We start from the raw sequence: 13,611 nt of genomic DNA on the forward strand, positions 1-13,611 counted from the left end.
CATGACGTTGAAAAAGGTTACGAGTCTCTTTATGGTCGCTGCCGCTCTCATCTTTCATCAGGAACGTGACGTCCTAGTTTATCCTGCACCTAGTTTCACTCACTACAACTGTTTTCCTGGGTATTTCCTGGGTGTCGTGACTATTTCTTTGCTTAAACCCAATTGAATTTAAGGTTATTTGACTGCCTTTCGGCATTTTACCCAAATTCCAAGCACCCGTGACAAGGACACTCTAACAGGAAGAAACCTTGAGCAGGACCACCCTCCCACTGATGGCTGAAGGGGGAACTGGGGAGCAGACAGACAGACAGACAGACAGACAGACAGACAGACAGACAGACAGACAGACAGCCAGTGAAGGGACAGACAGGGTAAGAACAAACACCTCATTTCTGCATTTCGACAGCTAAAAGCTTTGCTCCTTTTTGACGCTTTAACGATTTCTAACAGGTTCATAAAAAGCCTCAATCTTGAGATGAAGCATCTCACTTTCGTGCTCCACACGTTCCGCACGCTAATCCCACAGCAGCCACCCCCTCGTCTCACGTGCAGAAGAAGAGACAATCAACACCATCCTCAATAAAACACAACCTTTTCAAACACGTAAAAACCTCCGGGGGACTTCCTGTCGCTAAACTTTTTTTTTTCATAAAATGCGCAGAGACAAAGAACAAACCAGGTGAAAGATGGCGGATGAGCCTCCATCACCTGTGGTCTGCACAGCTCAGCCAGAGGCTGCACATAATTGTTTACACGTACGCCATAATGCAAATTTTAATACCATCCTTACGGGCAGCATGATAGTTACAGAAAAGCAGCATTAATATGTAACCGGAGCTGAATAATTTACAGCACGTTGCTCCTGTGGCCACCAGTTCTTCCGTCGCTCATGTGTCAACAACATGACCCATAATTGCAGCTTTTTGCAAGATTGGCTGCGACTACTGTATATCGAGAGGTGTGTAGATGAAACGCTCCAACGCTGCTTTTCCGTGTGCCCTTCCTTTGTGCTGCAGGACAATATAGACACAATAAAAGCTATTGTTTTACTTCATTAGCATGCATAGCTAGATGTATTTGTAGGGCTTATAATGTCACGCTGAGTGGCATCAGAACATCTTGATGGACAGAAGCAACAAGGGAGTCGCTTAATATGCGTCATCAAAAAGACATTAAAAATCCAATAAGGTAAAGCCTTTGAGCTTATGGTGAGATGAATGTAATATTATTTGACTTGTTTAAGAAATCCCTCGGTGCAGCAAAAGCTCGTTTGACGTGTTTGGCAGACTGAGTTTAATGTATCTGAGAAGAAAGTTTGCTAACTTCTGTTGACTTTACGGACCTTCGTCTGTCTCTTCAGTGTGCCTTTTCACCGGTGCCTCGGCGACCAGCCTCCGAGGGCGCAGAGCTGCTGTCGGCTTAGCGGGTGTGTTTTCAGAGCTGCGCGCTCGCATCTTTCAGCAACAAGTTCATCCCCGTAAAAACCCTTCAGAATAGGTGACATCAAAGCATTTGGAGAAATAAGATGAAAGATTTTTCTATTTGTCCCGATGGAGACCATCCAAGGATTTGCATTTCTTTTAAAAATTAAACAAAGGAGGAATAAATAGAAGTAAAATCTCCACTTGTGTTTGCATCATGAATTTATTTTCCACCTCTCTGAAAACACATTTATATGTTGAAGTGAAACATCTCACACATGTTTGGAGCAAAATTTAAGACGCAAATCCAGGCTCATCTGGTGGCCCAGTCTTCAGGGGATTAAATCCAAGCATGGTTTTCTCTTTAAAAAGCGTAGAGAATTTTAATTTCTAAATTAAGATGAACATGGTGGGTGTGGATTTCTCTGTCCGGTTAAATCAAGCATCAAAAATATGTATAAATAGTCTTGAATTAGGATGCAGCAGCAAATGTAAATACAGATCTTTTTTTATGGCACCTACATTAGCACAGAGTGCTAACTGGTCAGGTTGCTGGTTGTGGTTGACTTCAGTCTGGTTTGCAGTCTGGTGTCCCCAGTTTTGGAGGCTCGGATCATCTCAGATTCGCCAAAGGGTGCGAGACGAGTCGTCATTACTAAGATTTAATAGTCTTTGTCCCGGGGGATTGAGCCCACGTGGGTCTTTCTGCTCTATAAATTGACCTGACACAGCAGTGATGGACTTGCTTTGTAGACATGGGCTCCAACATACAAGTTCCAATCTCAGAATGCACCAGTCAAACGCCGTCCCAGCACTGCAGTGAGCCGTAAAAACACAAATCTATAGAGTTCTTTGGGATTCCGAATGACTCCTGTGTGAAACTTGGTCATGCAATGCTTCATGGGACATCACTGGTGGTCGTTTCCAAGACATTGGCGAGCTCTTCTTTGAGCGTGAGCTGCAGCATGCATTGCTTTCGGCCACACACACAAAAAACAACCCTTAATACCTTCATTTGGGTTGTGGGGGGTGGATTCTGGGAGGTTTATTTAGGCCTCGGGAGATAAGAGATAAGAACTGTCACTAATTAAACCTAATTACACCAGTGGAAAGATTCAATACATATTGCATTTCGCTAAATTCAAATCATACGGCAAGTCAGAGGCACACAAAATAAAAAACATTCAGCTCTGGCTGTGTGACAGCTCACACTGATGGGGATTAAAGAGCACGGCCTAATATGAGTCTCGCACTCTTCATTATGACAATTACAGCCGCGCATATTCATTGTTATTTACATGTTTTTACATTAGCGCCGTCATGTCAAGATTGCACCACAGAACGCTGTGACAGAGCGGAGCGATGTTGTCTGATTGCATTATTCTGATCTCTGCAAGCCCGACAGCCAGCAGTGTTTATGCAGTCTCGCCGTGCCCTTTATTCAGTCCGTAACATGAATCGATTCTGGGTTGTCGGTTTTTTTTTTTGTAAAATGAAAGCACTGGGGCACGAGAGCACGGGAGAGGAAATCCAAGCATATACAAGCAACACCGAGAGATACAGGCAAAACTGAAAGTCCAGTTGAAATCACACCTTTTCCAAAGTTCTTTATCTTCAAAAAACTGAATTTATCATCGCATGTTGTTGCTAAGGGATGTGTGATCCCTCCTTGACAATTCCATCCTGTGTATAACTGTGAACTTGTCCCTTTTATTTGCATGGTCAGCCTGTAAAGCTTTTACAGGGCCGTGTTGGCGGAAGGATATGGCTGTTGCACTGCTAAATAGAATATCAGCAGGGTGGTTACATCACGGAGCAGTTTAAAACCGCCCGTTCTGCCAGGACGTGTTTGCTTAATTGAGCGTAAAAAAGAAAAAGCTTCAAACAAGGGCAATGTATTATATTTCCTAACAGGTGGGGAGAAGAGCAAATACTGGTTTTCCAGGAGAGGCAGGAAAGCCACATCCACCAACACACAGATATTCTGTTTCCTGGATATTTCTCCTCCATTAACCAGAAATCTCAGTTAACACATGAATGCCAAGAGCAGAAAAATAGACTAGAAGCATGTGACATGCATTGTTGCCCGTTCGAGTGCTAAAACAACGTGGTGGAGTGAGCAAGAAACCAGGTCATTGTCCCATTAATCCACGGTTTGTGTTCAAAACACAAACTAAACCTGTTTGTAGATGACTGGCAAGAAAAACATGGGGGAAAAAACATCTGCTTACTAAATATAAAGTCTGGCCTTGATCGTCTGCGGTCACTAAAGATGTCCAAGAATCCAAGTCCAGCCGGTGCACAGGAAGTCAGGCGAGGTGAGTGTGGGACTCCGTGCAGAGCTTTTACATTGCATTCAAGAATAAAGGGAGTAAAGAACAGGAATAAAGAGCATGTAGCATCGAAACTGAGCTTTCTGGCTCTTCTGCAAGTTCAGGTCAGCTGCTTGGTACAACGGTTTACTGCTGCATGAGTCCTGTTTGGAAAGTCAGTTTGGTTTTGACTGATTGGTGGCAAATGCTAACATGCTAGCAGGATACTATGATAAGGAAAGAAATGCCGCTTCTCAGTATGCATACTTGTGGTAGATGTGTACTTGCTCCATCCCTTTTATCAATTATGCATCAGATGTGACCCGTGTGGACTTGGACCAGCTGGCTATCCCCCAATGCACCTCACCCCGGCCAGCAACAGCAGCAGCAGCGCGTAGTACCCAAGTTCAGAAGCTCAAAGCTTCCTGCCAATACTGAGCACCGAGAAACGGCTACTGCGTCAGCGGGCAGCAGCAGGTCCACTTGTGTGGGATTGAGCTGGAGGGTTTAGGGGTTTGAGTCCCTTGTGTAGCAGGAGCGCTGATTGCGTGTGTATGTTCATGTGTGTGCTCCCGGTAACAGTGATTTCCCTTTGGGATTAATAAAGCACGCGTCTTCTTCTGCCAGTATGTTGCTGCGTCTCACCTGACTATCGCCACCGGGAGGGACTTCAGGAGCCTTCATGAGAATACGTGGCGTCCAATCGAGAATACATTTATTTATTAATGAAGGAACGGTATTCCTGGTGAATCCCATTATGTGCAGCCCAGAGCTGACTTGGATCAAATAAAGAATTTTCTTTCAAGACGTCTTCACCATCAGAAGGAAAAAGTTTAATTTCAGTTGGACTTTAACACAATAACAACAAATACTGCCTTAAGCGTCGGCTAATGTCGCACCAAGCTGATTCCACTGATTTCCAACATTCCAATACTGGATGGTTTGTTGGAGATAAACTCTATTGGCGTCCATGATGTGCATTTTCGAAAGGAACAAATAAATAAACATGCAGCTGCAAAGCTGTTATCGCACACGTACATACACATATTCAGGCAACCAAAAGAATCCACAAGGCGGCCAGCCTTTTCATCTGTCCGAAAGCAGCCTTCAGCAAGCAAGTCGAGTTCACCGTCCAGGAGTTTCCAAAAAACACCACAAACAGCATCTCCATCTTTAGACTATGTGCTCACTATTTTAGGGGGAAGTAACTAACATTAAAGGGAGCAAAGATTAAAGGAACTGGTGGGGGAGCGAAGTGCCGCTACTCGTGTCTGGCTTCCATCTTTCATGTAGCGTTTGCTGAGTCTCAGCTCTCCTGCTCTATTTTCCCCCTGTTTAAACCTCCAGGTATCGCTTTAATGAGCAATTCCCATAGAGAGGCGTAACATCCAGCAGTCCACAGACTGGGGAATAGAACACAGTCCACAATTATGTACATGTTCTGCATGTTCTGCATGTTCTGCATGTTCTGCGTTACAGCTCTGGTCAGAGGAGGAAACGGAGTGAGAGGCACAGAGCGGATGCTCACATTTTCCCTGATCTTGTGTTCCTTGAGTGCCCATTTTGTCTTCGATAAAAGACACTTAGTGATATTTGTTCTCTTTCAGTCAGACCCTCAGGCAACTCTCCTCCACACACACACACACACACACACACACACACACACACACACACACACACACACACACACACACACACACACACACACACACACACGTACAATCATAGCTGTGTTTGTAATGGTGAACACAGACCCTGTATCCTCTTGCCTTCCTTTTTCCAAAACCTAATCAAATCACTTGCCTTCAGAGTCATTGAATATTTAATTACACTGTATTTTTAAACAACATTAAAGATAATTGATTCAGCCACTTGAATGTGGATTTGTGATCCCTCGGTCTCCGTTGTTGTGTACAAGAGAGAATTGAGGCAATTTCCTCCTTAATGCAGAAGTGTTTGTTTCAGCGCTCAACATGGAGAGTCCTTCACAATAAAATACACAAATAAATAATTTTTATCTTTTGACGAAGCATCTTTCTGTCCAGTTTGGATCCCCGTTTGCTCTCTAAAAGAACGATCCCTTTGTGTCCCGGCACAGTATCCTCTTAAAGGCCTTCCTGAAATCGTTATTGAAGATAGTGTAAATCACCGGATTGACGCAGGAGTTGCAGTAGCCAATCCAGAAGAAGAACTTGAACAAGGGGTTGGGAATGCTGCACGTCTCGGGACACACGGCCTGGAGGGAATAGGAGAGGAAGAAAGGGAACCAGCAGATGACAAACACTCCCATCACCACGGCCAACACAAAGGTGAACCTCTTCTCCCTGTTCAGCATGGCCTTCCGCCGCGATATGGGCGTCCCTCCGACCTTCGGACTTTCCTCAAGTGCCAGTTTGACGCCAGAGGACGTGGCCACAGTGGTTTTGTATCTGCAGGCCAGGTTTAGCACCTGACCTTTGAACCCTTTGTTGTGGGACGGCCCCAGAGTTTGCCTGCTGGGTTTGCTCATCTCGTCTTTGCTGCCGGTCTGGGCCACCCTCTCCTTGACCGTTTCCGGCTCAACTTCGGAGTCGGAGCTGGATGTGTTGTCCGGTGGGTCCTTGTCGTGTTTGTGGGAATGTTTCTGGGCCTCTTTGATGGAGGGGATGTGGAGAACTGAGGGCACGGCCGGGGCGTTTGGGTCTGATGTGGTGCTTGAACGCATAGGATGGTGCCGAGCGTCCTGGCTCCTGGTACTTCCGGGTGGGTTCTGCAGCACTGCTGAGCCTGGGCCCGCGTTCACACCCCCTGGAGCCCTACTCTGCTGTATCTGCTCGGATACCCTGACAGGAGGCTCACACATCGCCATGTTCCCGTTTTTCCCTGCTCCCGTTTTTCCTTTCTGTCCGGGCGGGCAGCGCGTGTGCTGCTTGGCGATCTGGTAAATCCGGATATACACCAGAATCATAATCACGCAGGGGGCGAAGAAGGAGCCGATGGTGGAGTAGAGAATGTACCAGCGCTCGTTGTTCAGCTCGCACGCCTCCTCGCCTCCTTCGCTCTTGTCCAAGGTAAGAAGAGGGGGGAAAGAAATGACTGCAGAGATCATCCAGACCACAATGATGGCCGCCTTGATGCGTACCGGCGTGCGCTTGGCTCCATAAGACACGGGCTGAGAGATGGACAGATAGCGGTCCAGCGCAATCGCGCACAGGTGCACGATGGAGGACGTGCAGAAGAGAACGTCGAGCGCCAGGTAGATTTCACACCAAATGGAGCTGAAGGCCCAGTAGCCCTGCAGCTCATTCGCCAGCGAGAAGGGAATAATAAGAGTGGCCACCAAGATGTCTGCCGCCGCCAGAGACACCAGGAAGAGATTCTGCGCTCCCTTCAGGGACCGCGACGTCAGGACGGCAATGATGACCAGGATGTTCCCCACAATGGTCAGCATCATCATGAAGGTGATGGCGATGGCGATGCTTGCAGTGGCCTGCGGGGAGTAAGGCGGGATCCGGGCGGTGCTCCGGTTGCAGGGCTGGACGCCGGACGTGAGGCTGGCGTTCCTGTTGGGAAGACCTCCGAGATCCGACAGGCAGGGCATGTCTAGGGCTGCGGCCATGGCGCTGACACTTTGGAGTGGCCTCCTGTTGGTGTACACACAGAAGAAGAGCATTTAACACTGGTCCCATCGCTACACACAACATGGAAATGGTTCCGTGTACCTTTATTATTAGCAGTTAGCTTTGTGTATATAATATTTATATTACCCCGACATTTATATAATCAATCAACCAACAATACATGAACAAATGACACATTCTTTTGCTAATTATCCAAACGCCTTCAATTTATTTTGGGCGGAAACATGATTTTGAGCTTCTCTGTCTGCCTGCCAAATTCAGCACGCTGCCACCTTCGGATGATTTGAATTACGGGGGAGTTTGAGCTTTGAATTACAGGAAATTGCTTCCTCGAAATCCTGCTCGGAGACATGTTGGTGGAGCTAAAACATCGCCTGTGTGTTGCAACATTTGATGCGTGTGGGGGGAGAGAAACAACCACTCAATTAGCCAGGTCAGTAAGTCGTCGTGGTAACCTTCCGCATTTTCATCCTCTCTTCTGTCTACTCGCTCCTCCAGGACAGAGTTCACGTCTCGAACCAGACTCTGATTCGAGACGTGAACTCTGGCGCCCTGATTTTCAGAGGCTACTTTTTCTTCTTCTCTGGGTTAAACACTGGTTTTGGTCCAGTTTTCTGTCTGCTTTGATCGCTGAGGAGAAAGTGAGAAAAGTTCTCGGCTTCTCCCGACAGCAGGATCAGCACCTCGGCATCGCCGCAGCTCACTCACGCCTGTCAAGGCCTCGGCCAACACGCACGAGGGGACGTCATGCGTTTCTTTCTGGTGCTTTGTAAAATATGTCCTGCAGACTTGCCTCTGCAGCGGAATTTGGAGGCCGCAGGTGACGAAACACGCATCATCACACATTAAGGCCGACTTCATACTTGCCTGTTGTTGTTTCATCGTCCCCGACCTTTGACTTCAGCGTGTGAATGAGATGCAGAACAACAAAATACTCCAGGAAAATATAATACATAATGTAATTTCAGCTAAAAGGGGTGGCTATTATATGAGTCAGGGGGTTCAACCGTGCAGCCGTTGCTCACGTAAAGCTCCTCTCTCGGCATGCGCACGCAATTCTAGACTGTTGCGTTCATATTTTAAGACTCTGACCTGCACAGTGGTGACCCCGGGGTGGGTGCAGCAGCCTTATGTGAGCCCAGCCGCTAATCTGACTCATTTTTACAGTCTTTCCTATACAGAAACTTTACATCAGCTCATTTCTCTGGCTGGTTCTGTTGGTCTGACGTTATCGTTTTAAGACTCTGCAGCTTGCCTCAGGAACAGAACGTGCTGCCTCCTCCACGTCCTCCAGGAAAATGACATGTTTCATTGTTTCTGTTGATCTTTTACTGACTATTGCTAAATTGTCAGTAAAATTATCAATCACCGCATCTTAATCACATATCATTTCGTGGAGACACTGTCACTCCATTTTCATTGAAATCATCACATCAGTTGAAAAAACACCTTTTACAGAATCCTGTATGATGACATGAAGCTCAAGTCAAAAGTCCAAAATAAATCTCCTGCTTACTGGTTTTAGTGGGTCCTCACTCCGTGTCTCTCCGAGCCCAAAATAAATTAAAATCCAAGATTTATTTCCTCCACATGGATGTTTACGCACACTTCTCGTGCGCCAGACAGATGGAGACAGAAAGTCCGCCGCGGTTTGCCACTGAGGTGCGTAACGATTGGACAAGCAAGAACATAAAGACGAGAACTACCAAGATTACATCCGCGCATTTGGAGTAAGTTTTCTTTCTTTCTTTTTTTTCCTTTTTTTAAAAAAAAAGTCAATCAGAAATACACGAAGAAGCTCGTATATTCCCGCACATGGGCTTCTCTTTGCGCGACTCTGCTCGCTGAGATGCGGGGCAGATCCGACGAGGATGTTGCCGGAAAAAAAGAAAAAAAAGAAAAAACGAGGACGCGCCTTTTTACGCGCAGCTTCAGATGAGTCCGAGCGTTCCTCCCCCGTGTTTGCTCTTCATTTGATCAAATCCAGTATCAAGTATCTACTATTGCGTAGCACTATCGCGCTGGACCCCCCCCCCCCCCCCCCCCCCCCTTTTCCCCCCATAAATGCTTTAATTCTCCACAGCATTAAAATATGAAGTTGTTAACAAAATACGAACAAACAAGTCGAATAAGTGATTGAATGAATGAATGAATGTCATGGGGAGGTTGTTAAATCAGTCGACTAAGAATGTTTGCACGTCAAACAAACTTTCTCAACTTCTTTTAACACGTGATGAAAATCATGTCTGATATTTCTGGAGGAAAATATACGTTTTCCTGGATTTGGCCAACTCGGTTTGATTGACTGCAAAATATCACAGGCACCTTTCCTTAAATTAAAACCTCACCTTTATAAATAAGAAATACAGGAATATGAAAAGTGAACGTGGCCCTTCCAAGCCTCATCCCTCATCTAGAGCGAGCCCTCCAGTGGGCTATACTGTCTATATACTTTGATCTGATCTGAAGTCAGGTCACCATTCAGGCTGCGACTGCAGCGTTAATGACTTTTCAGCTTTCCAGGATTGGCTCTGCTGAGAAATAACCCGTTAGAGAAAGTTTTTTTTAATGGTTTGGTGCAGAATATTGCTTCCTTTATGAGAGGGAAATCACTTTTATTGTAATCATATAAATGAGGGCTTGTAAAAAGTCAATTTTTATTCCACTGCGAGGCTGTAAAACATAAATGAGGGCTTGAAATTTATTACTTGAAAGTGAATATGGGAAGTGATCTCCAAAATAACTTGGCTCTCAAAGTCCTGGGGAGTTGGGAGGATTAAGAAGCATTCTCTTGACATTATTCTCTTTAGGACAAAATTTCATCATTAGGCTCATGTCAGATCTGTTCCACGCTTGTCTGATCCAGCTTTCTTCCTCCGAATTACTGTGATTAAAGCATTTATCCTCAGCCAGCAATGAAATACCTGGTGCAGTGGTGTGGAAACGCATGCATGTCAGCAGCTTCTCGCGTGGGTGTTTAGATGTGCTGGAAGGAAGCAGTAAGATGCAAGATTATATGTGACTGTGTGACACACGAATGCGGCTCCGCTGCTCGCTGGAGATGGTAAACAAACAACCTCTCATTTTATTGCACGTGTATTTAATTTCCGAGTCATACAAATATGTCTAGTCTCTTCCAGCCGAGCAGGTCGTCTTCTCAGATAGACATCTAGGGCGAAAGAAGGAGGAAAAAACAGAGAAATGTTCGTCATAAATAGCAACTGCTGACTTCACTAAGGTCACATTAGTCAGCAAAATGTGATTAACACATTGTAAATCTCTCCAGCTCACTCGCAGTCTTCATTGGTTGGATGGGTCCAATATGGGGTGATGCTCAACTCTACTACTGCTGCAGAAATGGGTGATGTTTGCACAGCTGCCCAAGCACAGAAGACTGGTTCATGGTTGCTGCTTTCTGAGGGAGACTGAGCAGGTGGCCTGGTCTTCTAGTCACAGATCCTGGAACACTCTAGTGTTGAGTGAAGAGAGGGCCAATTTCTAAAAGCACAGCACATGAAATTTGCCCCAAGTGTGTCCAACAGGAGGTCCCAGCCATGGAAGCCCAACTCACTATTATAGACCAATTACTGTCAATCTGAATTGAGCTATTAGCATACCCGCTATACTGGGTTGCTTGTGCTTTCCAGACATTATCCACTATCTGCATTTGCAGCTCATTTACAATTGCGTGCAGATAAGATGGCAGCCATTACAATACCAGGCTTGACCACTAGATGGCACTTAACACCGATCGCATTAAGCTGCTCCTTCAAACAACCTGTCAGATCGTTTTTATCCACCCAAAAGAGGATGGACGCGAGTTTAACACGAGAAAATCATATAAAACAATTCTTTCTAATGTCAAACCCAATCGATGGGGCGTTTTCTCTAATTCTACAAGGGAGGAGGCTTATTTAATCTGTCTTGCATTTTAATTTAAAAAAAAAAAATGTTTTATTAAATTAAATTTGTTGCTACAAGTGGCTGCATTTCAGAGCAGCCGAACTTCTTGTTTGTTTTGGAATGTGCCACACAGTGGCAGCAGCAGCAGCGATGGAAGCCTGGAGCATCTGGATGAAAAGCACCTCAGTGTGTTAATTTACTTCCTGTGTAAACACACACGCAGCAGCGTGGGAAGAACAAACCAACTACTGAACATTTTAGTTGTTATTTGCAGCCACGAAAAGGAAGAGAAAGTCATGTCAGAGAGCGAAAAGCCCTTGACGAAAATGTCACAGGCTCCTCCGAGACATTTCTTAGCATTAGCGTTTGCTCATTAAGTTCATACATTGTGCTTCCTGAAGTTATGTGTGGGCAGCTTATTGATTTTCTAAGTGAAAAGTGAAAGTGGGATGTTTGTGGGGTCAAAGGTCAACATTGAGAGATAGAAAAAGCTCTTGGTTTCAGCTCAATACCTGCCAAACCCTTAATCACCCCTTAATCACTAAGTAAAGCTGTATTGTTTGCTGATGCCATGGAACAAAACAAGATTAAGATCAGTTTAAGAGCAGTCTGAAGTGGCACAAACAAAGAATCCAAACATGACTTTTGGTTCACATTTCAGGACCTAAAAAAACCCACATTTTTATTCCTAAAGGTCTTTTCTCTGCTGACTGACATCAATTTGCCTCCTGCTTGTTTAATTGTCACGCACGTTGACTGGCAGTAAAATTGCTCTGACATTTACACCTGACCGATTAAAAAAAGATCTTGAATCTAGGAGAGCAGGAGTGTTAGTTATTACCGTAAGGTTAACCTGACAGAATGATGACAAGACTTGAATGATTCAGTCACATTTAAGACAATCAAACATTTGGGTCGCATGGGTCATGTGAAACTGACATTTGGCTATCTATATCTTACATTATGTTATATATTCTGCTTGTGATACATTGATATTCAATAAATAATCTGTATTTGTGTATAAAGGTCATGATTTGATAATGGCACGGCGATTATTCTTCATCAAACGCTGATAATAAGATGTCACAAAGCATCAAACAATATTTGCAAAACTATACAGTCTTTTTAGGAGTTATTGATTTGGAGTAAACTTGCTGTTTTAACTTTGACATTCTCTGTCCCTCTTATCAAGGTTTACATGCCAATCCTCCATCTCTTTTCTAACGACTGTGGAGTTCAGGTCCAACAGGATTAAGTCGTTTTTTTGTTGCGGATTCACTGGTGTTGCGCTGCCCTCTAGCGGTGCATTTAGGAAGTACAGTCGTTGCTTGTCATGGACCTCTAATCTCTAACCCTCCTGAGAGCAACAAAAATGATAAATATATAAATTGGTGGTCCCTGAAAACCAGCAAAAACAACACAAAAATACGTCCGCGCATTGGCTGAAGGCACTTAAGCTCTTAAAGCAGATATAACCTACATTTCCTGCCCTGTGGGGCCACAAACACCATCTACCCTCCTGTCAATTAAAACACCCTCCTATAAACGTAGTGGAAATTAATGTCGCTGCCAAGTATTGACCCTATTCTCGTTCATGCCCCACTTTTAGTCGGTCCTCATTATGTCTGGAAGATTTATTTTCTGTGCCAAAGCAGCCACATCTGGTGATGAGTCCTGGATCATCTAATCAGGCTCATCTTTCTCCTTCTTGCCTCGTTCTGTGATTGCAAAAGAAAATGAAATAAATCAATATATGTCCACATTTACTATATTCATTTTAGCATATATTGTGTTGCAATCAATGACTTGGTTCAATCACTTGAATTCAATTGAATTTTCTTCAAACTGAATTTTGTTTTTTTTAAATTGATGCCGAAATGTCGATTCGAAAGAAAAGATATCTTGTTAATTGTGGTAATCTTGTTAACAGTGCTTTTCCCCTCCATGCCAGTATCAATTTTGACATCATTTATTAGTTGATTTGTTTAAACTAGAGCACCAGCATTTTCTTTCTTCAATCCTCCATGGATGAAATGGGTCTGGGTCCTTCACAAGAGCTGCACGGTATGAATAATAATGTACATGATATAATGCTGGCTCTAATTGTTTATTTGTTGTGGTGCTCTAATAAATCTGATCCATTGAAAACCAACCCAGAAACGGTTATGATGTGACCTAAATAAAGTCAATTGTTATTTCAATGCAATGTATAATACCTTTAATGATAATTAACAGTTAATCTAAACACAATGACAACTCCAACTCGGTTCCGACTGGAGTTTCAACTACTGTGATTTGGTTTATGAATGTTATGCTAAGTCCAACCAGAGCAGCCAATAATTAAAGGTTTGTGCA

At 44.4% G+C, this 13,611-nt stretch overlaps 1 protein-coding gene across 1 annotated transcript; it reads right to left on the minus strand.

The window, feature by feature from the left end:
* Positions 1-1,662: 1,662 nt before the first annotated feature.
* LOC101069434 (alpha-2A adrenergic receptor) lies at positions 1,663-9,269 on the minus strand. The gene is made up of 2 exons (XM_029838113.1): positions 8,870-9,269; positions 1,663-7,356 (listed from the first exon to the last, which is right to left on the minus strand). Exon 2 carries the CDS (start codon positions 7,329-7,331, stop codon positions 5,799-5,801), a length of 1,533 nt encoding a protein of 510 aa, XP_029693973.1. The 5' UTR covers positions 7,332-7,356; positions 8,870-9,269; the 3' UTR covers positions 1,663-5,798.
* Between the last annotated feature and the right edge of the window lie 4,342 nt (positions 9,270-13,611).

This window comes from Takifugu rubripes, chromosome 6 (genome assembly GCF_901000725.2).
Source record: "Takifugu rubripes chromosome 6, fTakRub1.2, whole genome shotgun sequence".
In the NCBI taxonomy this organism is placed as follows: Eukaryota; Metazoa; Chordata; class Actinopteri; order Tetraodontiformes; family Tetraodontidae; genus Takifugu; species Takifugu rubripes.

Excerpts from the sequence above, each read along its gene's own strand:
- LOC101069434 (XM_029838113.1), bottom strand. The coding sequence starts at position 7,331 with ATGGCCGCAGCCCTAGACATGCCCTGCCTGTCGGATCTCGGAGGTCTT.